The sequence below is a fragment of the Chrysochloris asiatica genome, unplaced genomic scaffold (assembly GCF_000296735.1).
Source record: "Chrysochloris asiatica unplaced genomic scaffold, ChrAsi1.0 scaffold00019, whole genome shotgun sequence".
Lineage (NCBI taxonomy): Eukaryota > Metazoa > Chordata > Mammalia > Afrosoricida > Chrysochloridae > Chrysochloris > Chrysochloris asiatica.
The window spans coordinates 25,683,722-25,710,704 of NW_006408537.1; the positions used below are offsets into that span (position 1 = coordinate 25,683,722).

Below are 26,983 nucleotides of genomic sequence, written 5' to 3' on the forward strand. Positions count from 1 at the left end.
GCTCTTGGACCTCCTCAATTCTTCCCTTTGCTTTAGCATCTCTACGCTGGAGAGCAAGTTTCACAGTCTCTTCTGACATCCGTTTTGATCTTTTCCTTCTTTATTGTCTTCTTAATGACTTTTTGCTCTTTTCACGTATGATGTTCTTGATGTCATCCCACAACTCTTCTGGTCTTCGGTCTTTAGTGTTTAATGTATCAAATCTGTTCTTCAGATGATTTCTAAATTCAGGTGGGATAAATTCAAGATCATATTTTGGCTCTTGTGGACTTGTTTTCATTTTCTTCAGCTTCAGTTTGAATTTGCATATGAGTAATTGATAGTAAATCTTATGATTATCCAATTCCAGATTACCAATACTAGTCCATATCAGCTCACTAATACTTAGTATGTAGATCTTTATATAATCAATTTCATCTTTGACTTCTAATTTTCCTAGATACACACTATGTACTATCCAAATTCTGAATGATTGTGAATGGATGTTTACTGCTGTTTCTGCTCATTTTGAGTTGTGTTCCTTCAGCAAAGGAAGGTCTTGAAAGATTTGCTCCATTTACATCATTAAGATCAAGTCTACTTTGAAGAGCCATCTCTTCCCCAGTTGTATTTTGATTGTCTCCTGATCTATATGTAACAATGTTCCACTGCTATTCACAAGCTTTTCAGTGGTTAACCTCTCAGAAGTGGCCCGTCACTCTTTCCTAGTCTTTCTTAGTCAGGAAGTTCCATTTAAACCTGTCCACCGTGGGTGACCCTCCTGGCATTTAAAATATTGGGGGCCTATCTTCTAACATCACAGCAACGCATGAGCCACTACAGTACAAATCGACAAGTTAGATGCTATCAAGTTGATCTTGAGTCTTACAACCCATGTGATAGATAAACCGTCCTGCAGGGTTTTCTAGGATATAATCTTTATGGGAGTATGACACCTTTTCTTTTCTTACTGAATGGATTCAAACCACCAACCTTTTGGTTAGCAGCTGAACGTTTAACCAGGATCCGTGTATATATGTACTATATATCTATTTACATATGTCCAACCATCCATACATCCATCTATCCAGTAATCGACCAATATACCTGTATACCAGAGTAGGTAGCAAATGCCATTTTGTAAATATTTTATTTATACAAACACTCAGAACACAATTATATGAAATATTGCCAAGATATTTGAAACTTAGATATAATGTTATATCTCTCAAGATTAATACATCCAGATATATGAAATTGCCATTTGACATCTCATCATACATAAAGAAAACCTATCTTGATTGGCAGGAAAGTGAGCAAGAATTAGAAATGGAGAGATCTATGTGAATTTCACTGCATCAGCATGTTAGCTCTTTATCTTTTGCGAGTTGCTCTATGGTCTTTAGTTTTTCTATCTTAAATAGAAATAATAACACTTCTCAGGGCTATTATGAGAATACAAGAAACCCACACACATATACACATACACAGAGACTCTGCATGCAAAGCCTGGCACAAGTAATGCTCCATATAATATTGCTATCATTTGACTTCTCCTGTATTCACTGCCTCTCCCACCTTTTAATATGGTTTTTCTAATTCTTTTTCATTCTAACTACATCCTTATATTCTTAGCACATCCCATTTTGCTGAAAAGATCAGGGCTCTAAACCATAGACTCTCAATTTTGCACTTTTATACCTCAGAAAATCATTATGAATTATCCTTCTCTCTTGCCCAAAATAAACTGTACTTCGTTTCATTACTTTTAATCTCCAAACTTCACTATTTCTCCTGAAGTTAGGCTGTTTCACTCCCTAGGTTCATCTTCAGTAACTCAGTTTTACTGAGTTATTGAAGTAGTCTCAGTTGTCCTGCACTCCATTTCTATAGTTCACTCTCTTCTGTCTTCCATAAGAAAAGTAGTTTCCTAAGCTTCCTCTTGGGCCTGTACTCTCTTTATGTTGTTCTGCACCATCCAGTTGGTCTTGACTCATAGTGAACCTGTATAGGATTCTTGTTGTTGTTAGGTGCCTCCAACTCATAGCGACCTTATGCACAACAGAACAAAACAATGCCTGGATACCTGGTCCTATGCCTACCTCACAATCATTGCTATGTTTGAGACCATTGCATTTGTCACTGTGCCAATCTATCTATCTATCTTGTCGGGGGTCTTTCTCTTTTTTGCTGACCCACCACTATACCAAACATGAGATCTTTCTCCCAGGACTGGTCCCTCCTGACAATATGTCCAAAGTATGAGAGATGAACTCTGGACATTCTGGCTTCTAAGGAGCATGCTAAAAGTACTTCTAACACAAATCTGTTTGTTCTTTTGCAGTCCATAGTACTTTTGATATTTTCCTCCAACACCGTAACTCAAATGCACCAATTATTTAGTTTCTTTATCCGTTGTCCAACTTTCACGTACATAAGAGGTTATTGAAAATACCATGGCTTGAGTGAGGTGCACCCTAACCCTCAAACTGATACTTTTGTTCTTGAACACTTTTAAGAGGTGTTCTGCTATAGATTTGCCTAATGGAATATGTCGTTTGATTTCTTGACTACTGCTTCCATAAATGTTATTGGTTGATCCTAGCAAAATGAAGTATCTGACAACTTCAAACTTTTCTCCATTGTTATGAATGTTGTTTATTGGTCCAGTGGTGAGGGTTTTTGTTTTCTTTACACTGAGGTGCAATCCATACTGAAGGCTGTAGTTTTTGATCTTCATTAGTAAGTATTTTAAGTCCTCTTTGCTTTTAACTAGCAAGCTTGCATCATCTGCCTATCCCAAGTTGTTAATGAGTCTTCATCCAACACTGATGTCACAGTTTTCTTCATATAATCTAGCTTCTCTAATTGTTTGCACAAAAAACAGATTGAATAAGTATGCTGAAAGACACCATTCAGGGTCCCCTTGTTCTATTCAAACAAGTGCCACTTGGTCTATGTATAGGTTCCTCATGAGCACAATTAAGTGTTCTGGAATACTCATTCTCCACAATGTTGTCTATAGCTTGTCATGATCCACACAATCAAAAACCTTAGCAAAGTCAATAAAGTACAAGAAAACATCTTTCTGATATTCTTTGCTTTCAGCTAAGATCCATCTGATGCCAGCGAAGATATCCCTTATTCCATGTCTTTGACTGAATGCAGCTTGAACCTCAGGGAATTTGCTCTCAATGTACTCTTGCAGCCATTTTTAAGTGATTTTTAGCCAAACTTTACTTGCATATGATGTTGATGATATTGGCTGGTGATTGTCCCATTCTGTTGGGTCACCTCTGTTTGGAGTGGGCACAAATAATGATCTCTTCCAATCAGTTGGCCAGGCAGCTGTCTTCAAAATTTCTTAGCATAGATTAGTGAGTGCCTCCAGTGCCACATCAACTTGTTGAAAGATTTTCATCTGTAGTCTATTAATTCCCAGAGCTTTGTTCTCTGTCAATGCCTTTAGAATACCTTGGACTTCTTCCATTACATCCACTATATCCATTATAAACATAAAGGTGTATGTGTGTATATGTATGTACATTGGTGGTTGATTATATGATACCTCGTAACATGACTGAAAATCAACCATTTCTTTTTGGTAGAGTGACTGTGTACACCTTCCATTTTCTTTTGATACTTTCTGCATCATTCATTATTTTGCACATAGAATACTTCAAGGTTAAAGTCAAGGCTTTAACATGCTGGGCATGTCTTCCCTTTTGGCTTTCTGACTCCTGATCTTTGCACATTTCATTATAATATTTTACTTTGTCTTCTCCAGCTGCCCTTTGGAATTTCTATATTTAGCTTTTTTGCCTTCCACTTTCTTCCATTAGCTTTAGTATCTCTATGCTGGAAAGCAAGTTTCAGTCTCTTGCTCAGACCAATTTGGTCTGTTCCTTCTTTCTAATCTTACTGACCTTTTGCATTCTCCTTGTATGATGTTCTTGATGTCATCCCACAACTCTTCTGGTCTTTGGTCATTAGTGTCTAATTCATCAAATCTGTTGTTGAGATGATCTCTAAATTCAGGTGAGATATTTTCAAGGTCACATTTTAATTTTCTCCAGCTTTAGCCTGAACTTGCATATGAGCAATTGATGGTCTGTTCCGGAGACTGCCCATGGCCTTTTTTTGACTGATGATAATGGATTTTTCAACCATCTCTTTCCATAGATGTAGTCAATTTGATTTCTGTGTATTCCATTTGTTTAGGTCCATGTGTATAGACATGTTTTGTGTTGTTTAAAAAAGATATTTGCAATGAACAAGTCTCTTTATTTCTAATCTTTGCATTTCAATCACCAGTAATTATCAATGCAACTTGATTGCTTATTTGATCATTTCAGACTGAACAAGTTGATAGAATTCTTCAGTTTTTTTCATCGTTGGCTTTAATTGTTCATTCATAAATGTGAATTATAGTTGTATTTACTGGTGTTACTTATAGGTGTATATATATTAAGGAGCTCTGGTAGTGTAGTGGTTACGAATTGGCTGCGAACCTTAAGGTCAGCGGTTCTAAACTACCAGCAGCTCCGTGGAATAAAGATGAGGCTTTCTACTCCCGTAAAGATTTACAGTCTCAGAAACCCTGTACAGGGTCGCTATGGGTGGGAACCAACTCGATGACACTTAACAACAACAACAACAACAATATATTAACTTATCACAGATAGCATTGCACTTCCAGATTGATCTTGAAATGTTCTTTTTGATAATGTGACACGATTCCTCTTCAATTTGCCATTTCTGGCATAGTAAACCATTTGATTGTCAGATTCAAAATGAACAATACCAGTCCATTTCAGCTCACTAGTACTTAGGATATTGATGTGTATGGATTTTGTTTCATTTTTAACAACTTACAATTTTCCTAGATTCATAATTTGTACATTCCATGTTTTGATTGTTAATGAATTCTGGCAGCTGTTTCTTCTCATTTTTAATTGTGCCCCAACATCAAATGAAGGTTCCCAAAACTTTATTATTCCATTCATGTCATTATGGTCAACTCTACTTTGAAGAGGCAGCTCTTCTCCAGTTGCATTTTGAGTGCCTTCCAACCTGAGGGGCTCATCTTCTGAAACTATATCTGACAATATTCTGGTGGTCTTCATCATGTTTCACTATTCAGTATTCTGGTGCTCACAATGTTCCACTGCTATTCCTAAGGTTTTCAATGACTAAATATTTGAAAGTAGTCTGTGACTCCTTCTTCCTACTCTTAGTCTGGAGACTCATCTTAAGCTTGTCCGCCATGGGTGACCCTATTGGTATTTAAAAGATCAGTGGCATAGTTTCTAGAATCATAGCAGCACGCAAGCCCCCACAGTGTAAACTGACTGACGAGTAGCGGGTATAGAGTTCTGGAATCTTTAAATCTTTACAGGAGCAAAAAGCCTCATCTTTCTTCCAAAGAAGATCTGGTTCTCATCCCACAGTGCCACCAGCACTGTGCTCTTACTTGTTATATACTGACTGGTGGCAGTAATTGTTCCAGCACTGGGGGACTTTTAGTTCTGTCAGAGAAAAACAAATCTTGTGCTAAATGAGTAATCTTGAATATTACAGGCTATTCTCTTCAATCTGACCAAGCCTCAGTACTTGGAACACGGGCACATTAAATCACATGTACTTGAGTTGTACTTTGGTTCCCTGTAATTAATTCTATAAAGTTTATTCACAGTCAAGTTAAGGTGAAAATCAATTCACAATAATCAGGCAGTTTTTAAGACTAACATAACTTATTCACACTTCAAGTCACTTTTAAGAAGTTCTTTAAAACAAAGACCAAATCCTCTGCCCTGAAGTTAATTCCAGCTCACAGTGACCCTAAAAGACAGGGTAAAACTTCCTCATAGAGTTTCCAAGGTTATAAATCTTGTAAAATGCAGATTGTTACCTCTTTCTTTCATGGATTGGGTGGTAAGTTCATATCCATCACCTTTCAGTTGCCAGCCAACATCTTAACCACTGTGCCACCAGTGTTTCTTAGTGGTCTTTTTAATGCTTATGAATTGCTTTAGGAATGAGGCAAAATTTTCATGACATTACAAGCCATAAAATTTCTTCATACTATTTATTATCATTCAACTTTTCCAGACTCATTTAGAAATCATACTTTTGACAAAGATTTATTCAAGTTTCTTGAAGAGTAAATGATTAAAAACAAAACAAAATACATATTCTTTATTATTGAAAATGACTTAGTCATACAATCTTTCCCACATCAATTCTGAAAAGTATAAGCATAATCAAGTTAGGTGAAAAGTCAATTCAGAATAATAGTATAATTTTCAGTATGTAGAATATTGACAGTTCTTTTTCTTTTAAATTGGAAGTTGAAGTAACAGTCTAGATTTCAGGATTTTCGTTCAGTTCCATTAAAGCATTAATCCATAGCTCAAGGAAATAGCATGCACATATATTAAAGACCTAAACTGTACCTTATTTTTCTCTCAAATCTGGCATTTCCCTCATTTTGTTGTTCTGAATGGAGAGATTATAGTTGTTAAAACCATTTTATTCAAAAGAGAAGGAAAAATGTCAGTCTGAATACAATTTGAATAAAGCAGTCAATAGTTAATGTACTTTTGATCAGTATGTGTTTTTAACCCTAACAGATTTTTGATCACTTAATAAGTCTATTATATAGTATTGCTTTAAAGAGAATCAGGTGTGATTTTATTGCTTCTATCACTGTAGAAAGCCTAATATAGATATTTTAAATGTGCATTTTATTTAAAATAAACTGCAAATGATAAAATAGGCCAAGGCATATATCCACTGGAAATATATATATATATAATAACTGAGTAAATGAAAATGGCTGACTTATGGATAGAAATATGCTCTCTCAGATGTAAAAGTACATTTAATCAGTTCTATAATAAAGCTTTCTCAGTCTTATTATATCATTTTAATTATTTGGTCTACATAAATTAACTCAGAAGCCATCTCCTTTGCTACTTGGCAAAGCTTTGCTTATTGCAGAGTGAAATTATGAACTATGTGGAAATATATAGAGCTCTACAGTGTATTATTTCTTCTTGAAGGCAAGTGTTTGAAATGTCCCTGTATTCATTATTCGTATTATATGCACTCATTCAATCAGCATTGAATTTACTGAACTCTTACTCTGTGCAGCTGTATTTAAGGCTCTGGAAATGCAGCTCAGTGAAAACCAAGAGACAGAAGTCTCTGTCCTTGTGGAACTTATAAGAGGTTTATTACATGAAAGAGATCTCAGCTCTTTAAAAACCACCTGGTGTGCACATTGGGAATAATAACTTTTCAGTTAGATTTTAATTCCATTTCAGTAACTGTGTGATGGGTTTCCTTCAGGTTTTTAAAATCACTGTTTTATAAGAGTAACCACGTTTTCCTTGGACAAATGTGTGGTATCAAAGTTAATGTGAACCTGCTGACTGAAGATCTTTTTTGACCCTAATGTTTTAGGGTCCTCCCACCATGTCTTTCTAGAAGGGGACACGCAGCCCCAAGAGCGACTGATCAGCCAGTCTTTAGGGGAAAACATCCCACTCGCTCAAGGTCGAGTGAGCACTCTAGTGTCAGAACACTGTGTTCTATGCACCACCTTGCCCCTGGAGGGTCGGCGCCACCTTCTCCGCTTCTGACAAGGTTGCTATTCAGTGTCTAGCCCAGCATTCATGTCCTGCCTCCAGGTGTTGGTGTGGTGTTGTACCTTCCTGAGCACTCGATGCTTTCACTCATTTTAACACCATAGTATCTGATCCTTTCTTTGTGACACTTAAACCTCTCACACATCTTTTATTACTTGCATCTATTTTCACTGTGCTGGTGGTATTCTATAGTTCCTGCCAGTTAACTACCATTGAAAATTAAATCTGGCTGTGTTATGTCCTTCCATCTGTTTGTGGCATATTCATATACAATCTTTTTAATTATGTGAAATTTTTCATATTACTTGGAATTAAAGTATATATTTGCTTTAACAAGTGTAAGAGGAATAAAAAATAACATTTCATATGTGTTTATAAAAATCTTAGCGTGTTTTCGAGTTCTTTAGTTTAAAAAAAGTTTGAATGCCAGCAGATGAAGGCCTGCTTAATATTGTGCAGTGAAAATGTATCTGCATTCTATTCAAATTTTCATTGTAATTTCCATCTTTGCAGCAATAGATTTCATAGCATGAATCTACGGGTTAATTATAAATGAAACTGTAAACAAATGGCAATTTGTAAACAGTTGTAGATAGAATTATTCTTATCAGTTATAATGTATTCTAGAGTACTAATTTAATACTAGCAATTTAGACAATAGCCTCTCTTAACTAAGTTATTCATATTGCTAAGATCCAGAGGCTATCATTGAATATATATGGTTCAACACTACCAAAAGTAGATAATTTTCAAGAAGCACAACTTAATAGAAAACTAATGAAAAGAAGTAAATTGATTCTGCTCAGTTCATTGCCCTATCTCCCTTAGCCCATTTTTAAAAATATTCCATTTATATATATCCAAAAAACTATTTAATTCTGTTTCTAAAGGTTCATTTAAGGGTTTTATATAACAGAAAGAAGGAAAAGGTTGTTGTTAGACCATATTACAATTACGTCGTTAAATTGCCTTTTGTTTTCTGCCTACAGAATGCACCGGCAAGGAAGCCCAACTCAGTCTCCTCCAGCAGACACATCTTTCAGCAATCGCAGGGGAAGACAACTCCCACAAGTGCCAGTGAGAAGCGGCAGTATAGAACAAGGTATCCGATAAAGAGAGATCATTGTCCAAAAATCTTGGGTTTGAAAACCTCCTTGTTTTATACTCCTTTTTTTAGATGAAGAGTATTTTGATTATGTATGTATTTGTTGAATGAGCCCTGGTAGTGTCGCAGTTAAGCTCCCAGGTACTAACTGAAAAGTCAGTGGTTTGAACCCACCAGTCACTGCATGGGAGAAAGATGGGGCAGTCTGCTTCCATAATTTTACAGCTTTGGAATCCCTATAGGGCAGTTCCACCCTATTCTATAGGGTCACAGTGATTTGGAATCTAGTTGATAACAGTGGGCTTTGGGTAATTAGTTGAATCCTAAGAATTTAAATTTCTTAGAACTTTTCCCCCAACACCTAGTTATAGTGGTTAATGGAGTTATACTCAGTTTTTGATAAGTGAGTGAATGTATTTATTATACTAATTTGAAAGACTTGATTAAGCTCTGGAAACACTTTCATTTGAAGAGACCAATGAAAAAAAATTTTAAACTTCAATTTTTAAAAAATGGTATTTTATGTGCTACAAAGAGACTTGCTTTACCTTGTTTTTAAAAAATCTTTACATTGATGATATTGAGGACTTCAACAGTGTTCTTTATTTTCATTTAATTGGTAATACCGTGTGTATTTTTTATGTTTTGTGATGAAGTACATAAAGCATAATTTAGTATTATTTTCACTAGTTTGTGTTACTTTAAGATTCCCTTATTTTAAGCATATGAAAGGGAGAGTGTGTGTTGTGTGTTTGATAGTGGAAACTAACTTCTCTAAACTGGTTAGATGAGTACTAGATTTAAGTAATCACTGTTTTCTTCATATTACCCTAAGGTGTTATCCCTAGTCTCAGTAGATGAAATTATTTATCGTCAATATTTGTTACCACATACTTCATAACAGTTGTTTCGTAAACAATCTATTCCATACCAAGGGTTTGTTAAGCAATTTGTCAACACAGTTTGTAATTTGGAGTAGCAATATAAATGCTATAAATTTAGATATGGTGAAACCTACTGAAAATCATTATCCTTTATGAAGCAACTGAAAAGTTAACATTTTGAATGTTGTTTTTTTTCCTCAACAGTGTTGATTGTTGCTGATGTAAAATGTGTATTTTATTCTGTATTAGTGATTTTACGTATGCCATCTGGGTCAATGATGGTACTGTGCACCAGTTCTTTGTTTTGTTTTGTTTTTTTAAAATTCAACTCAGAAGTACTTTACTCAACTCAGAAATGTTAAAGAGCTAGGAAGATAAACATCTTGTTTCAAAGACTGATGTGGTATAACGTGCCATAATGAGTACTTTAGAGTAAATGAAAAAAGTAGTATGGAGTTTAAGGGGTATCATGTTTTTAATTGAGAGATACTGATACTGTGGATTTGTACTTTTAAAAATCATGTATCCTGTTGACGAACTGTGCTTCAATTTTCAGGGTTGTTTTAGGGTATTCTTTTATTTAACAAGGAAAATAATATTTTGTGAAACTCTGGCTTTCTTTTCTAAAATACAAGTGATTTCATTAGAATAACCGATTCACATGTTTAATAAACTTATTCTTCTCTTTTCTGGGAGTATTTTTAGATGATTATTCATATTTTATTTTATTAAAACTCTAATTAATGATAATCCAGATAAAATTGTTTCAGCCTTTACTTTTAAAATATAAAATTTGATGTGTGTTTAAATTATCTGTTCATGAACTCCTGTTGCACAACTAAAAAAATTATAAATTTTGGTGTTTTGCTAACATTCATTGTTACTGGCAATATTAGTCAGCTATTCAGACTAATGTGAGAAAAATTGTTTGTACCTAAAACTCTTTGCATTTCCTCCAATTGCAAATACAACATTAATTCCAGGTTCAAAAACATATGAAAGTACTGCATACAAGTTTTGTGCAGTAAGATTTTCGTCACATTACTTATGTAGAATAAGAATAGTGTCTACAAAATCAGTTGGATTGTATGTTGAATTTTTATATTTTTAAAAGCGGATTTTATTGTTAATATCAATGTTACTATTTATGATATTTGTGTTCACAGTTGTCTTTCAGAACAATCATCAGTTTGTAAAGATTGGATTGAGGTGGGAAGAAGGGAATGACTGAGGATGAAACTGATGGAGTTATTAATTTAATATTTAATATCACAAATAAACTAGTAAACACTTCTGGTGATTTGATGTTCCTGGAATTTGTGATCTCAAGAGTTGTCTAAATATAACAATTTAAAAACTGACAGCAAACATGTATTGTGTCTAAGTGTTCTGTAATTAAATTCAGTCTGGTTTACTTTATGATAATAATATGTGCTTAGGGACTTTTGTTAAATGATAACTGTGTACCATCATTGCATTATGGATCTATTTCAAAATGAATAGCTCAAAGGATGATTTTTCTTTGTCCTAAAGCATTTTTAAATGTAAATTTGTAATTTGAATCATGAGGTAGTCAGGATTTATGCATTTTATTTAGTTGATGTCATGGTTGTTCTTGAGGCTATAGAATCACATAGTCGTTGCTTTTTTTCCTTTTTAGTATTTTTTTAAACTATTCAAGTTCTATCTCCTATAAAGGTTACTGCTGGCTGCAACTTATTTTCAAGTGATTAGTACTCTACTGCATTTGACTTTCTTTTTCTTCCCCTTTTCTTTCTTTCTTCCTTCCTCTTTTGTTTGTTTTTTTATTATAACAAAAGACTGTTTTCTTTACTAAAAATAATTGAATTGATAAGCCATCGATTGGTAAGAGCAAACATTTCGAATGGTTTAGATTTCTGGAAGAACTTATAAAATATTTTCACTCATACACAGTCTGGATACAAGTACTTACATTATTGCTTTCAGAATATATGTTGGGATGGTTGCGTTGTCTGTCTAGATTTGTTTTTCTTGTCATTTTTAATTTGCTACTAACTTTGTATCATAAAACAATTTTATTTTAAAGATTAAGATACTGCTTAAAAAAACACATTTGCTTAATTTTTCAAAAAGTATTGTCAACTTTTTTCTAAACCTTGGAAATGCTAGCGTATTTGCTACATGGAATCTGATGATGATTATTTTGGAGATTACTTAGGGAAAAAGAAGAGAAATTATTCCAATACATATTTTGAAATAAATTGGTTGAAAATGTAGTCTGACATTTTAGATAATTCTGATGTGATTGTTGTTGTTAAGAGCCATCGAGTCGGTTCTGACCCATAGCAACCCTTAACAGGATTTCCGAGGCTGTAAATCTGTATGGGAGCAGAAAGCCTCATCTTTCTCCCACGGAGCAGCCGGTAGTTTCGAACTGCTGACCTTGTGGTTCGCAGCCCAATTAGTAACCACTACACTACCAGAGCTCCTTTGACAGCCTGTGATATTTGAGAGCAATGACTTACAAGAAATATCTCTGGTTGTACTCCAACATTGTATTCCATATACCCATATGTAGAGTGAAACTGAGAACAACACAGTTGGTTGTGTTAAAATTTTTGTTGTGTGGCTTTTTTTAAAGCAATCAAGTGATGGGTTTTTTTATTTGTTTGTTTTAGGTTTAACTGAATGTTTTTAAAGAAGAAGTATTTACGTAGGGTATTATTTATAAGTAGGTGTTACACTAGCAAGGAGGTGCATTTTAAGTTTTGTGAAGTATTTTAGAATTAAAATCTAAAGAGGAGCAAGCTATATTACTTTGGGATATTTTAATTGGAGGAGGAAGAAATAATTATTTAAACTAGAATATATGAGGAACTTTAAAAAGTTCATGGAAAAATGGAATGAAAAAATAATGGAGTTTTTCCATGAACCTTGTGAAATTCCTTAGTATTTTTTTGTATTAATGTGGAAAGTGTTACAGAATATTTCCTACAGTGCAAAGAAAATACCTACTATCTAGTAAAAATTGAAATTTACTTTTTAATTCATTATATGAAATTTTAAATGATCAGAAATGCTGTAATTTTTTAAATGAGAGAAAATTTAATTATAAGCATTAAATAAGTTTTCAAATACATTTAGAATAAAGAATCACAATGAATTTAAGTTGAAATGTTTTAGTAAAATTATTGCTAAACTATTAGGCAATTCTGAAAAGGCAAGAAAAATGTCATGGATTATACTCTTCAAATGCCAAGAATTAATTTCCAGTGTTTCTTTTTTGATTTTACATTTTTAAATTGTTGTATTCATTCATCCTTTAATTAATTTTAGTGCCATTTTGAGACTTCTTCATGATTTATCATTGTAATTTATCATGTCACGGTTATATGTTATGTATTTAATTGTTCATGCCATTGTCTTAATTCACATTTCCATGTTTAACTATAAATTTGCTGATTTCTTTCTTTTGTTTCCATCATTATGTGCATTTAATTCATTGAAGAGCAAGAAAAATATAACTCTTCTAAAAAAGGTAAATATTAATGCAATTTTAACCATTTCATATTGTTACTGTTATAATTTATGAGAGTAATAACTGTACTTATTGAAGTAACGAGCAAAATTATTTAACAGGGACTTATTTCTCTGAAATGACTCTGTTGGACATTTAGTATTAGTTCATATTGTGCACAGCTCATATCAAGGAAGAAATGATTTCTTTAAAATGAAGAGTATTCTTTCTTTGAATTTTATTTATCCACACTGACAACTACAATAGTAATGCTAATAGGTTTAGTATTTGTTCTCTTTGGAAAATACTTACAGATTTTTTATTAGTTCATTTTGGCTTCTTTTTTGTTTTGTTTTGTTTTACATTTCCCTTATCTCATAAATAAAGAATTTAATTCTTAGGTCCTACTCAGTGTAATATCTGGGTGCAAAGGAGTAGAGAAATTCTCTGCATTTGCTTTTCCAGATAGTAGTAAAGTTATTGAATAATGTGGCCTCTACTGCAGTCATGCTTGTGGGATGTGGTTGCCTAAACATTGCTCCTTTGGGCCACACTTTTGTCATGGTATCCATTAATTCTTTCTCCTGAGGGATAGGAAGATAAAACCATTCAGATTGTTGCACATTGCTGACCTGCTGACTTACTGTTGTTTGGATCACATTTTCTTTTAGATCTTTGCACTTAGGTCCCATGGAGGCCCAGGCTTCATCCCACTCTCATGTGCTGCCCACACCATTTCTTAGTCCATGTTACTGTTAACTTGAGCTCCAATGCACTTTAATAGGAGTTTTCAGATTGATGTAATAAAATTCTTAAAATACATATAGTTCTGTTTAGTTTTTTAAAAGCATATCTCCTCAACATTTGAATGCTGATTATTATTGAATTAATTTATCACTCATATGCTTCTCAAAAGTTAGTCCTGGAGAGTAGCATCATCCATATTTATGGATGAGGGAACTCAGGTTCAGAGAAATGAAAGTATTTGCCCATTCATATTGCAAATGAACAACAGACTACCAAACCAGTCTAAGTACTTTTAATCTCATTTCACTAAACTTTGGTGCATTCCATTTTAATAGGCATAAGTTCCAAACATATTTCTTGAACTCTCAATATATTGAGATATGGTGGTATGCACCTCAGTTGTTATTAAGTGCTTTCAAGTTGATTCCAATCCATAGCAACCCTATATATAGGGTTTCAAACCAACTTTGTGGATCAAATCAACTTTGCAGACCAGCTCATTAGCCCATAGCACCATGCCAGGACTCCATGCACCTCAGTATTATCCTAAAAATGGATATGATAATATTCTGTTACTTATTTTAGTTTGATTTCTAAAAAAGGTAATTACATTATAGTCTAGCATGTAGTGTACATTTTCTGGGATAGTGTATGACATACAAGGCAATAAGAAGATGCTAATAAAAATACTTTTCAGTGAGGGCAAGGTGTTTTGATGCATAGGTTTTGCATGGATTTTTGGCCATCTGTATTTTAAATTCAGATAATCAGAAAAACACTCTTTAGAACCAGCCGTATAAAAGTGGCCATATATTTCATGGGTAAATTTATTTGGGTTGATGAAATAAATTTTAGTATGATTAAAAATATTTGAAGTTCATATTGAAAATGAGTTGACATAATTAATTTATCTAAACAAAGTAAAGCATAATAATTCTACATTTAGAGTTCTTCCATATGTATTGTTACCCAAAAGTTGTAATTAGGAAATCAAAAGAAAATCTATAAATAAGACCAGATTGGCAGTTCAAACCCACTAGCTGCTCCTTGGAAACCCTATTCAGGGCTCCTATAAATTGAAACTCACTCGACAGCACTTAACAATAACAACAGTGTCTTCATGAAGTATGTGCATTTAAGACCTCACTACAGAGAATGTAAGGAGCACTGGTAGCGTAGTGGTTATGAATCGGGCTGCTAACCTCAAGGTCAGCAATACGAAACTACCAGCCTTTCTGCGGGAGAAAGATGAGGCTTTCTGCTCCGGTAAAGATTTACAACCTCAGAAACCCTGTACAGGGTCACTGAGTTGGAACCGACTCCACGGTACTTAACAACAACAACAACACAGAGAATGTCAGATTGTTAGTTTTAGAAGGTCAATATGTCCTGGCTGAAAAATATCATCACCATGACAAATCTTCATTGGGGACAGGATGTGGAATTGCTTTACAGAATTAACCACTTAACTGAAAACAACCAAAGAGACAGGTTCCAAATTGCTACCATCACACAGAGTAGCAGATGACACTGTACCTCTTCCCTGAGATTTCAAGGCAGGCAGATCAGACATCAAAAGCTCAACAAGTTTAGAAAAGATAGAAGCAAGTTCAAGAAATACTTTTAACATCAAATTTTGGTTTCACGTAAATTTGCAAGAAAGGACAAGTGTTAATTAACATAAAAACCTCACTGCAATGAGCTGAAGTCCTTCTTCTGAGATGTATTTCAGAATTCAAATTAGTAATCTCTAGGTAAATAAGAAGGAACTCTGGTAGCATAGTGGTTATGAATCAGGCTGCCAACCTCAAGGTCAGCAATACAAAACTACCAGCTGTTCCGTGGGAGAAAGATGAGGCTTTCTGCTCCTGTAAAGATTTACAGCCTCGGAAACCCTGTACAGGGTCACTATGTGTCGGAACCGACTCCACGGTACTTAACAACAACAACAACATGTAAATAAGAACTGAGAAGTATTATCTGTAGCTAAGAGTTCCTTAGAGTTTATTTATGATAAATTCTAGATGCAGTCATACAATGACCAGTATTTTCAGTTTGATTGTTATAAGAGCCGTTGAGTTGATTCCTACCTACAGCACCCCTGTATAGGGTTTCCGAAGAACAGCTGGTGAGCTTGAACCGCCAAACTTGCAGTTCAAATGACTGTAGTCTGCTTCATTAACCCACAATGTCATACAAGACTTTCAGTGCTAAAAGCAGGCAAGTCCTTGGCACATTAAGATGGTTAGTCACTCTAACTTTTGAATTGTAATGGCCAAGTGATTAAGGTGTTGGCCTTGAAATCCATTGGTGTTTCCTCCACTCTTCAAATCCTGATCTCAGGGATTTCCTTTAAGGAACCCTGGTGACACATGGTGAAGCACTTAACTGTTAACCAAAAATTCAGCATTTCAAACCCACCAGGTGTCCAAAACAGAATAATACTTGGCAGTGTGCTCCCTTAAAAGCTCTATAGAGTCACTCTAAGTAGGAATCCACTAGACTGCAAACACAATTGTCACCCTAACTTAGGGGACCAGTCTATTAATTTTCCAGCATATCTTTGTAAACCCACATAAAGGGAGATATAAAATACTATTTAATATTATTAATTTTGTTGTTCTTGTTAAGTACCGTTGAGTCATTTTCTACTCATAGTGAGCCCATATAAGAGCTGCTGGTGAGCTTGAACCACCAACCTTGCATCCAGCAAGCATTAACTCACATTAACCACCAGGACTCCAAGGCTGTTCCACATCTTAGCAACAACAACGACAACCTTATATAGGGTTTCTGAGGAGCAGTTCATGAGTTTGAACCACCAACCTTGCAGTTCAAACTGACCTTGCAGTTCATTACTTACCCTATAGCGCCACATCAGGTTTATATAGCATATACCATACTATTGTTGTCAAGTGCCATTGAGTTGGTTCCAACTCAGAGTGACCCTGTATAGGGTATCCGAGGATTTGAACTACCAACTTTGCAATTAGCTTTTCCTATATTGCCACACCAGGGTATATGTCAGTGACTAAATTGTGTTATGTATTTAATGAGGCTTTCTGCTCCCGTAAAGATTTACAGCCTCAGAAACCCTGTACAGGATCGCTATGGGTTGGAACCGACTCGACGGCACTTAACAACAACAACAACAACAACAATGATCTATTTACAAGAACTACTGAGGAACAGCTATTAATGTCTTCATTTCTCAACTGAGAAAACTAAAGTTTAAGAAGGTTAAAAACTTTACTCCTTATCATTCCGTATCTGCTCTGTGGTAGCACAAGACCAGGCCTCTTCCCAAAGACCTTATTCTTAACCACTTTGTTCAACATACTCTCCCGCATTTCATTACACTAAACTAAAATACATTTACTGACTGCTTGCTGTGTTGCTTATCGCAATAATGACACTTGCACAACTAACTGCAAAAAAGGTATGTTTACTATTGTTTTATAAAAATATAGTGAAAAGAATTATTAAAATGCCTAAGTCAACATGCTTCAGTGTGACAGAACCAGAGTTTTATTCCACAGCCAATGCTCTGACTATCCACTCCTCTCTGCTGCTGTAACATCTATCACTTTGACACCAGTATGTTGAAAATGGCAATTTAGGCATCTTACCTCCCCCCTGATGATCCCATTCAATTGCATTTTCTAATACCTTACTTCCCTCTCAAGTTACTAGGCAACTTGACAGAATGAAGCCAGTGCATTAAAAAAAATAATAATAATAACATGTGCTTAGTCTCTTAGAGCTAACTTAGGAATTATAAGTGTCCATACAACCTTTTACCCTCTTTCTTTTACGTTGAAAGCTAAGAGGCTTTATCTTTTAAGCTGCACATACTGCTTTTAGGCATATTGAAATTTTTTCATACTAAAAGTAAGCCAATTTTTCCCTCTCTGCTACATTTCTTGGACAGTTTTAAAGAGCCCATGAATGTAGTTTGGGGGCATCGAAATAATGATATAAGAAGATCAAAACTGAACCAGAAATTAAATGACCCAGGTGAGAAAAAATGTTATTGTTGTAATAAATTTCTAATTTATATGACTTTGGATGGTATTTCTTAAATGCATTAACTTTTTTTTATTTTGAAAACAATTTTGTATCACTACCAAATGCATTATAGTATCTTTTCTGCAAGTCTTAATTTTCTTTACAACGTGACGATTTATAATTTACACATATGAAAAGTGAGAGGCAAGTGATTAAATAAAAGATTTGAAAAGGAATACAGAGTAAATAGAGTTTTGTTGCTTTCTGTTTTCCTGTTTCCCTGATAACATATACAATAATTATTGTAACTATCATTGGAGCTGTTTAAGGGTTATCTGTAGGTACTATATTTTATGTACAAATTTTCTATAATAAATTCCAAATAAGCTACCTATACTTTCCTTCCTTATATATTGGCAAGAATCCATTTGAATGCTAAGTTATAAATAATATAATTTTTATAAATTTGTTAAATATTAATCTTAACTAGTAGACGTCTTATAAAAAGTGAAAGTCATTCATTTTAATTATTTCCTGTTATTTTACTTATATGGATGATATTTTTACATAATATTTTTACATTATATATATATTTTACATTATATTTACATGATATTTTACATAATATTTTTACATTAAAGTATATATTATACAACGTAGGAGCAAATTATGTAACATGACTTGCTCAGATAAGCAAAATGATTTGTATATTTTTCTGATTCAACATTATTCTAACTTTTAACATTATTTTAACTTTTAAAATAATGTTGATTCAGGCTAGCACTAGGCTACTAACTTACGGTGTGTTCAGACCACCCAGAGGTGCCTCAGCAAAAAATTCTAGCAATGTGCTTCCAAAGATCACAGTTTTGAAAATTATATGGGATACAGTTGTACTCTACACATGTGGGGTCTCCATAAGTCGAAACTGACATGAGGGCAAAATTGTTTTTAGTATATATATATTATATATATATATATATTAGGCTAGGTGATGTATTTCCTATTATTGTATGTTAGGAATGTAAAAGTACAAGTTTGTTAATCTTCCTACCCATTCTTCTACTGAACACTTACTATGAATATTCATGAGTTCATGTGCATAAATATTTAGAACTCCAATAGTAAAAGTGTCTAATTTATCCATTCCTGTGCTGTATTTTGTGGTTTTTTTTTACCACTAACCCATAAATATAGCTGTCATTCTAGCCTCCTACTTAAATTTTGAAGAACAGTTTTAAAACCAGGGTGAAGCAGCCCAAATAGAATAACTCAGAAGTTAGGATTCTCACCTATTTTCCTATTCTGCTGATTCAAGTGTATGCATTTATAATATTATTGGAGATTTCTTTTGAACTTCAAAGTACTTGATACTTATCTTAACCAAGCTTCAACTTATAAGAAATACTCACTTGGAGAAGTAAGTCATCACTCCTTTTTTTCCTGGGCTGTGTGGAAAAAGTTCAAAGGAAAATAGAAATCAGGCATGTGTCTAATCACGTGGATAGACTTTTTTTAATGCTTTTTCTCTCAAGGGGTTTATGACCACTAACTATTGCGGTGGTGATGGTGATAAACCGTGGAGTCAGTTCTGACTCACAGTGACCCTGCATAGGATTTCTAAGGCTGTAAATCTTTACGGAAGCAGAAAGTCTCATCTTTCTCCCGAGGAACAGCTGGTAGTTTCCAGCTGCTGACCTTGAGGTTAGCAGCTTGACTCGTAACTACTATGCTACCAGAGCTCCTTACTAACTATTGTAAAGTGTGGTAAAGTCTGCAAAATTGATTTTTGAATGTATCCAAGATAATATTTCAAGTAATGCCCCATCAAGTCTCTCAAAACAGATTATATTATCATCATGTTCTTAAAATAATGAAAAAAATATGGATAAATGTATTAAGAGATAACTTGGGATACGCAGCATGATCTCTTCAGTGATTGCTTTTGTTGCCCCCAGAGAAGCCTTTGTTATGTGGACTGTCTTTCATGATAATTGTATTCCAGAAGGAAGGTCGTGCTCCCTCTCAAAATCTAAATAACATTTATAAAACCTTTTAATTCTATTTAAAGGAATCAAATAGTGCAAAACTTAAACAATTGGCTGTTGACTGAAATTTTGGTGCTTTAAACCTATCCAGCAGTTCCACAGGAGAAAAGGGCATGGCATTCTACTTCCATAAAGATACAATTTTTAGTTATAGACTCTTAGTAACAAAATTATAGCCAAGAAAACCCTATGGAGCAGTTCTACTCTGTTACATGGTAATCAACTTAACAACACCTAATAATAACAACAACAAAATATCTGTTTAACTCAGAAAGGCAAGGTAAAATGACAGAGCCTGAATTTCCCAACTCTTGTGTGTGTGTGTGTGTGTGTGTGTGTATTGAGTGAAGGTTTGCAGATTGACTTTCCCAACTCTTCTTCATGGTCAGTGTTGTCAGTGTTACTCTACGCATCAGGATTGTAGACTCTGAGAAGTGATATTGGTTCCATCTTTGCTTTTAATGTTGTTGTTGAGTTTTGAAATGCTGTCGAGTTGATTCTGACTCCTAGAAACTCTGTCTAGGGTTTCCAAGGAGCAGCTGGTAGGTTTTGAACCACTGACCTTGTGGTTCATAGTCCAATACTTATCCTACAGCACCACACCAGGAGTTATTTTTGATAGGACATCAAAATACACATGATAGAATAAGAGATGGTCTGTGGTTTGTGCTTCAGTGAGATGTTAATGATTATATTTACAAATTGCATATTTCACCTATGCCAATAACGCATTTCAATGATCTGTTCCAAAGCATGGACTGTTTTCTTTAAAAGTCCATAAAGGCAGTGTGGTATTTTCATTTAACACATACTTACTTTTGTATTTTCTGTTTTTCTTACTGGATAGGTGTAACATTTTCTTTTATTGTTTAAATTATTACAAAATAATCCTTAACCTCAGAAAGAATCATACAAGGAAAACAACTTGGAACATTTCTACACTTAGTAAAAGTAGCTAATTTATCCATGTATATTAGCATAGTGGTTACAAATCGGGCTGCTAACCTCAGGGTCAATAGTTCAAAACTACCAGCTGTTCCACGGGAGAAAGATGAGGCTTTCTGCTCCTGTAAAGATTTATAGCCTCGGAAACCCTGTACAAGGTCGCTATGAGTCGGATCCGACTCCACGGCACATAACAACAACAACAACAACAACAACATATTTTTTAAAAGATAATTTCACTGTAGAGAAATACTAAATTCTGTGTCATTTCCTGGAAGAAAATGACCCAGAAATTACTTGTTTTCTTATGTAGTCAAAATATTTTAAACATTCCATCTATATGTGTATATGCTGTTGTTGTTAAATGTCGTCAAGTCGGTGCTGACCCATAGCAACCCTGTATAGGATTTCCAAGGAGCGGCTGGTGAGCTTGAACCACTGACCTTATGGTTCAAACGACTTCGTGGTAGATAAGAAAGGTAGATAAGAATGATATCAACATTTCCTAATACACGTGTATGACACCAGAAAGCTGTGATGTAAAGTAGTACTGATGTTTTGTTTTTTTCTTAATGTCTGTAGTTTTGGAAAATTGGCAGATTTTTAAGTGTTGGAAATTTGATAATAGAGCTAGTGAAAAGGTCGCTGTAAGTTTTCAGTACTTATAAATGTGAAAAATCAAAATAAATAACCAATACCCTATTGAAATAGTAGAATCATAGACCATTATGGCTGGAACTTACTGTGAGCACTGTCTTCACTTTCCATATAAAGACTCTGTGATGGAGCGATACAATAAAAATTCCCCATGGGTGAACTGAGGAATGGTGATAAGACCAGAACTAGAAACTATACCTGGTCATTTGCAATCCTGAGTTCTTCGCATTTTGCTACATGGTTCCTAGATGAATGAAAAATGTTTATCCATCCTAGTAATTCTTATTCTTCTAAAGTCTAAACAAATGTGAACAGAGATAAATATATATATTTTTTAATTTTAAGATCTCAAACAGTTTTGATAGAGTATTTTAAGCTTTAGCTTACAAATTAAATTATTGTGTCTTTCTACTCAGACTTTGAGTAGTTATACTGGCTATCAACTTGATTACTCAGCAAAATCTTTTTGTCTTTCATTACTTTTCATCTCTGTATTTCATATTTTATTGTTTATTGTATTTGTGTTGCCATTATATATTAAAATATAAATACTTCAAATATGCTGTGACATTCATATAACTGCAGCAAGAAATACAGTCTTGAGTAAGCGCCCTTACCTTTTCCCCCCCACTCCTGACAATAATTGAGACATTTTAGGCGTTTATTTGATATTTCACTCATCTTGACAATTTCCTTAGATGTGGTCCTTTATCATTGCATTTTCTGAGAGATGCATGGGAACAAGGGTATGGCTCCATTATCATTGAACTCTTTGTGCCTCTTTAAAGCATGGCAGCAGAGGCACTAATTTTTCTATTCATAAAGTGTGATAGCACAACGTAACTAACCAGACGTGCTTAATTATCCTGTCCAGATGTTATTGTGTATCACCTTTGTCACATGTAGTTGCTAAACTTGTTAAAAAATAAAATGCTTATAATCTTTATGTTTTAATCTCAGAATTTTTTTATCCTTATCATAAAAATACCCTTTTATCATGGTATTTCTCCTAAACCAACTGAAAAATATTAGAAATATTATAAGCAGAAAACAATTTAGAGATTGTTTTCAATTTAAATATAAATTGTTTTCTGCTTATAAAGATAGATATTTGAAATTTCAAACATATTTCAATTTCTAAATGCATATGGGAAAATGTGAAAGATTTAACTAAATTAATTGCAGGTCAAAACAATTGTATTTTTGTACAAATGTAAATTCATAAATAACCTTTTAAATGATCTCTATGAAAGTTTAATGCTTACATTATAATGATAATAAATTACACATAAATAGAGGATCAAGTAAAACAAGAGAAACTCTTAGTCAGTTGTTTTGACCCAATACCCTCAAAAATAACTTCAGTATAGCCAACAAAGACAGATGGCTCAAACCAGGCAATGGTTCATTCTGTTATATACAAGGTCACGTTAGTCCCAGGCAACTTGATGGCAACTGACAACAACATACTTTTACAAGATTCTTAAGCAAATTACAAATGTCTAGTAAGTGAAAGGAACTTCCAAGAGAATCACACCTTCCTGGGATTTTGTAGAAGTATTTCAGCCATGGGTGATGGGTTGTTGTTGTTAAGTGCCGTCGAGTGGGTTCTGACCCATAGCGACCCTGAACAGGGGTAGAGAAGACATTGAAGATTTTTTGAGTCATTCTTTTTGTTTTTGTCTTTCTTAGGCTGTACTTCTTTTGAATAGTCTTATGAAAGATAAAGAAAAATGGATATGGGCAAAAACAATATTTGTAACTGATCTCAGACTCATCAAAGATTATCCACAATGCTAGATTTAGAAATTTTATTGAAGCATGTGAATGGAAGTACAGAAATTATTTTAATTTGCGTCTTTGTGAGCCCTGGTGTAGTACTATGGGATAAAGCACTGGACCGCAAGGTTGGTTTGAACCACAAGTTCGGCAGTTCAAACTCACCAGCCGCTCTTTGGGAATCCTATTACAGGGTCGTTATGAGTTGGAACCGATTTGACAGCACTAAACAACAACAACGAATACTTTCCATTAGAAAATCATAAAAAGTTTTTTTGTTATGTTGTTGTTATGTGCCATGGAGTCAGTTCTGACTCATAGAGACCCTGTACAGGGTTTCTGAGGCTGCAAATCTTTACGGGAGCAGAAAGCCTCATCTTTCTCCCGTGGAACAGCTGATAGTTTTGAACTGCTGACCTTGTGGATCACAGCCTGATTCGTAACCACTATGCTACCAGGTAAATTATGCTGACTCTTCTCATCCTGCTTACTCCAATCAAAATTCTGCTTCTTGAGTTTTAGACGTCAAGAAATGATTTCACAAGTATGGCTTTAATGTAACCCTTAAAGATAAGTTTCTGTTTTGTACTTTATTAATTATAATGTTGAATTGATTTTTGACATATGCAGATTCAGCTTCTAAAAATGCCACAGTATAGAAATAGTGTTGCATATAGAAAAAACTAAGTCTAGAGAAAAGCAATCATGTTCAATCAATATTTTTAGGTAAATTAATGTGTTTTTTTTTCTTAAAATAACAGTTTAACATGTACATAATTTGTCTTATAGAAAGTATACTGAAAATCAACATAAAAAATAACTTTTATGAAGTTAAATTGTAGGGGCTAGGAGAGATAAATTGTTGGAGATAAATATGCTATGAGACTGTCCATAATTATAACAAGAAATACAGTCTACAGCAAATGCTCGTATCTTTTGACTGTATGGTATGTAAGCTTATCATTTTTATGAGAGGACTAAATGAAATTAAATGATAATTACTTTAGAAGATGAGAGGTGTTATTTAAATCTAGTAAATGGCAGCTATGTAGTTTCTTAAAAATAAAATTCTAAAATTCTCCCCAATTTTTAAATGTAACTGGCATTTTAATGATTTGGGTCATTTTGATAAGTTTACAGTATTAAAATGTTTTTTTAAAATGTGAATTTAATTCTAGGATTTGTGGACGAAATGGAAATTATTTCTTGTATCAGTTTGCTATTGTCATTAACATTATCAAAATCATATAAAATTTAAATCATGGTTAGTAATCATCCTTTTCAAACTTTTATCTTTAGATTTTCTACATTATGGTTAATTTAATTTATAGTGGAATGCTTCTCAAATTATTATATTCCAATAATTCAATTTATTTTTAATCATTACCAAGTATTTATTATTATTTTTAGAAATTATATAAATTTATATTTTCTGATTCAGATTTGTGCTAAATACTGTGTTTTTGACAATACACTTGTCTTACTGTTTAAATTGACATATAGTGCAAAAATCATGCATAAATAATTCATTTTTTTCAGGGTATAGAGTTTAAAAAATCTGAAACAAGGAGAATACTTAGCAAAGTTAAATAACTTCCTATTCACACCTAAATGTTCTCCATTGTTATTTATTTTCACACGTTTACTAAAACATGATCGTTTATATAAACAATCATTTCAGAATCTACAACAATATGCACATAAATGATATGAGCCTGGTGTGGTACTGTAGAATAAGTGCAGGCCCACACAGTTGGTTTGAACCATAGGTCAGCAGTTCAGCCTCACCAGTGGCTCCTCGGAAACACTGGGTTGCTTTGAGTCGGAATCGACTTGACAGTACTTAACAACAAGAAGCGATGAATACTTAAAAATGTACGCAATGCTATATAAGCATCAGACTTTTTCATATGAGTAAGTAGATGATGAGCTATTTGTATTTTTCTTTGTTTCTCTATGGAATTTGAGAACAAGCAATGAACAAGACATGTTCATTGTTGTTGTTAAGTGTCATCAAGTCAGTTCTAGCCATAGCATAGGGTTTCTGAGCAGTTGGTGAGATTGAAATGCTGACCTTGCAGTTCAAATGACTTTGCAGTCCAGCACATTGGCTCATAGTGCCACCAGGATTTGAGAGCAAGCAATTAGCAGGACATATAGCAGTTCATTAATATGGGAGAGTCATGGGATCTACTCAAGATTTTTAGTCACAATGTAAATTCGGAGATCTTTCTTTCTTTGACAAATTAAAAGATGCCAACTTTACCTTCTTTAGGAATAAATACAATAAACAATCATTTCTGAAAGGTAAATGTAACCATTTTAAATGAAATGGTAGCGTAGTGGTTACGACTTGGGCTGTGAACCGCAAGGTCAGCAGTTCGAAACTACCAGCTGCTCCGCGGGAGAAAGATGAGGCTTTCTACTCCCGTAAAGATTTACACCCTCGGAAACCCTGTACAGGGTCGCTATGAGTCGGTTCCGACTCCACGGCACATAACAACAACAACAACAACTACTAACTTTATGATTTTGAATTTTGAAAAATGAAGACCTATTTGCAGCTGTAACATAAGTGAACCCTATTTAGATAGAGGAGGTACTATTCTGACAAAGTAAATCACCAGAATTATTTCAGACTTCTCAGCATTGGAACATAATCTTTTCAGTGCCTAAAAAATTGCCCTCCATAAGAATCATGTGATAGTAGATGTGCGTGTTACAAAGCTATATGATAATCAATGTCAAATTTTTCTTAATAATGAAATCATTTACTGAGAATAATTATGTTAACATTGTCATTCAAATATTTTTATTACAAGTTGAGATTGCATTGAGTTGTATAAATTTTAATTATAGAATAAAACTGATTATAATTCATTTTATTTCCTCAAAGCTCAAAGTAAATAACTGAGCATGTATTCAGAGGTACACAGACAGAAAGCAAAGAACAGATGTTTGCCCATTTTCTGACATGGCCTATGGCCTCTTATAACATTTTTTTCAATAAATTTCCCAAGTGAATTTTCTTTATAATGGTCACTGTTAATCACTATTGTCAAGTAATTAATAAACCTCTGAGCCTCTTTTCACAGATTCTTCATTAAACCATTCTATAATCAGATTAATAGTCAGTGTTTACCGTCTCTGCTGTCAAGATTTCAAAAACAAGTTTGAAAGTTTGCTTAACCATGACATTAAAGATTGCTATTGTCTGTTTATTTGACAGAATTTAAACAAAAATAACCATTTAATAATTTCGTGCTAAAAGTATGATTCAGACAAGCAGCCACAAATTTCAACTTTATGACTTATTTCATGGGCTATGAATATGTACTAGAACACTCAAAAGAGCTATACATTTTTTAGTGGGTATCAGGGTCCTTTATAAAGGATGATGTTAAGTGCTGTTGAGTTGTTTGCAGCTCAAACTGACCCTGTATAGAGTTTCCAAGGAGCTGCTTGGTGAATTTGAACCACCAACCTTGTGCTTCAAACCGGCTTTTAAGTCCAGTGCTTATCCTACAACACCACATCAGGACAATAGGCCAACCTTAATCATTGCAATGGAAACATTTATCAGGAAGTGGCATTATAAAATTTCATGCCCACTTGTGGGAGTTAAGAGATGTAATTAGAAGTCAAGTTAATCAAGTTTATCAACATTATCATTAACCTTT

The 26,983-nt window shown here is 34.0% G+C and overlaps 1 protein-coding gene across 1 annotated transcript in view; it reads left to right on the top strand.

Annotated features, from left to right (window-relative positions):
- The window catches only part of LOC102835640 (regulating synaptic membrane exocytosis protein 1-like), a 678,398-nt gene that overhangs the window by 514,203 nt on the left and 137,212 nt on the right, over positions 1-26,983 (top strand). The window contains 2 exon segments of the mRNA XM_006835784.1: positions 7,447-7,629; positions 8,621-8,733. Of these exon segments, the coding sequence (XP_006835847.1) occupies positions 7,447-7,629; positions 8,621-8,733 (296 nt within the window).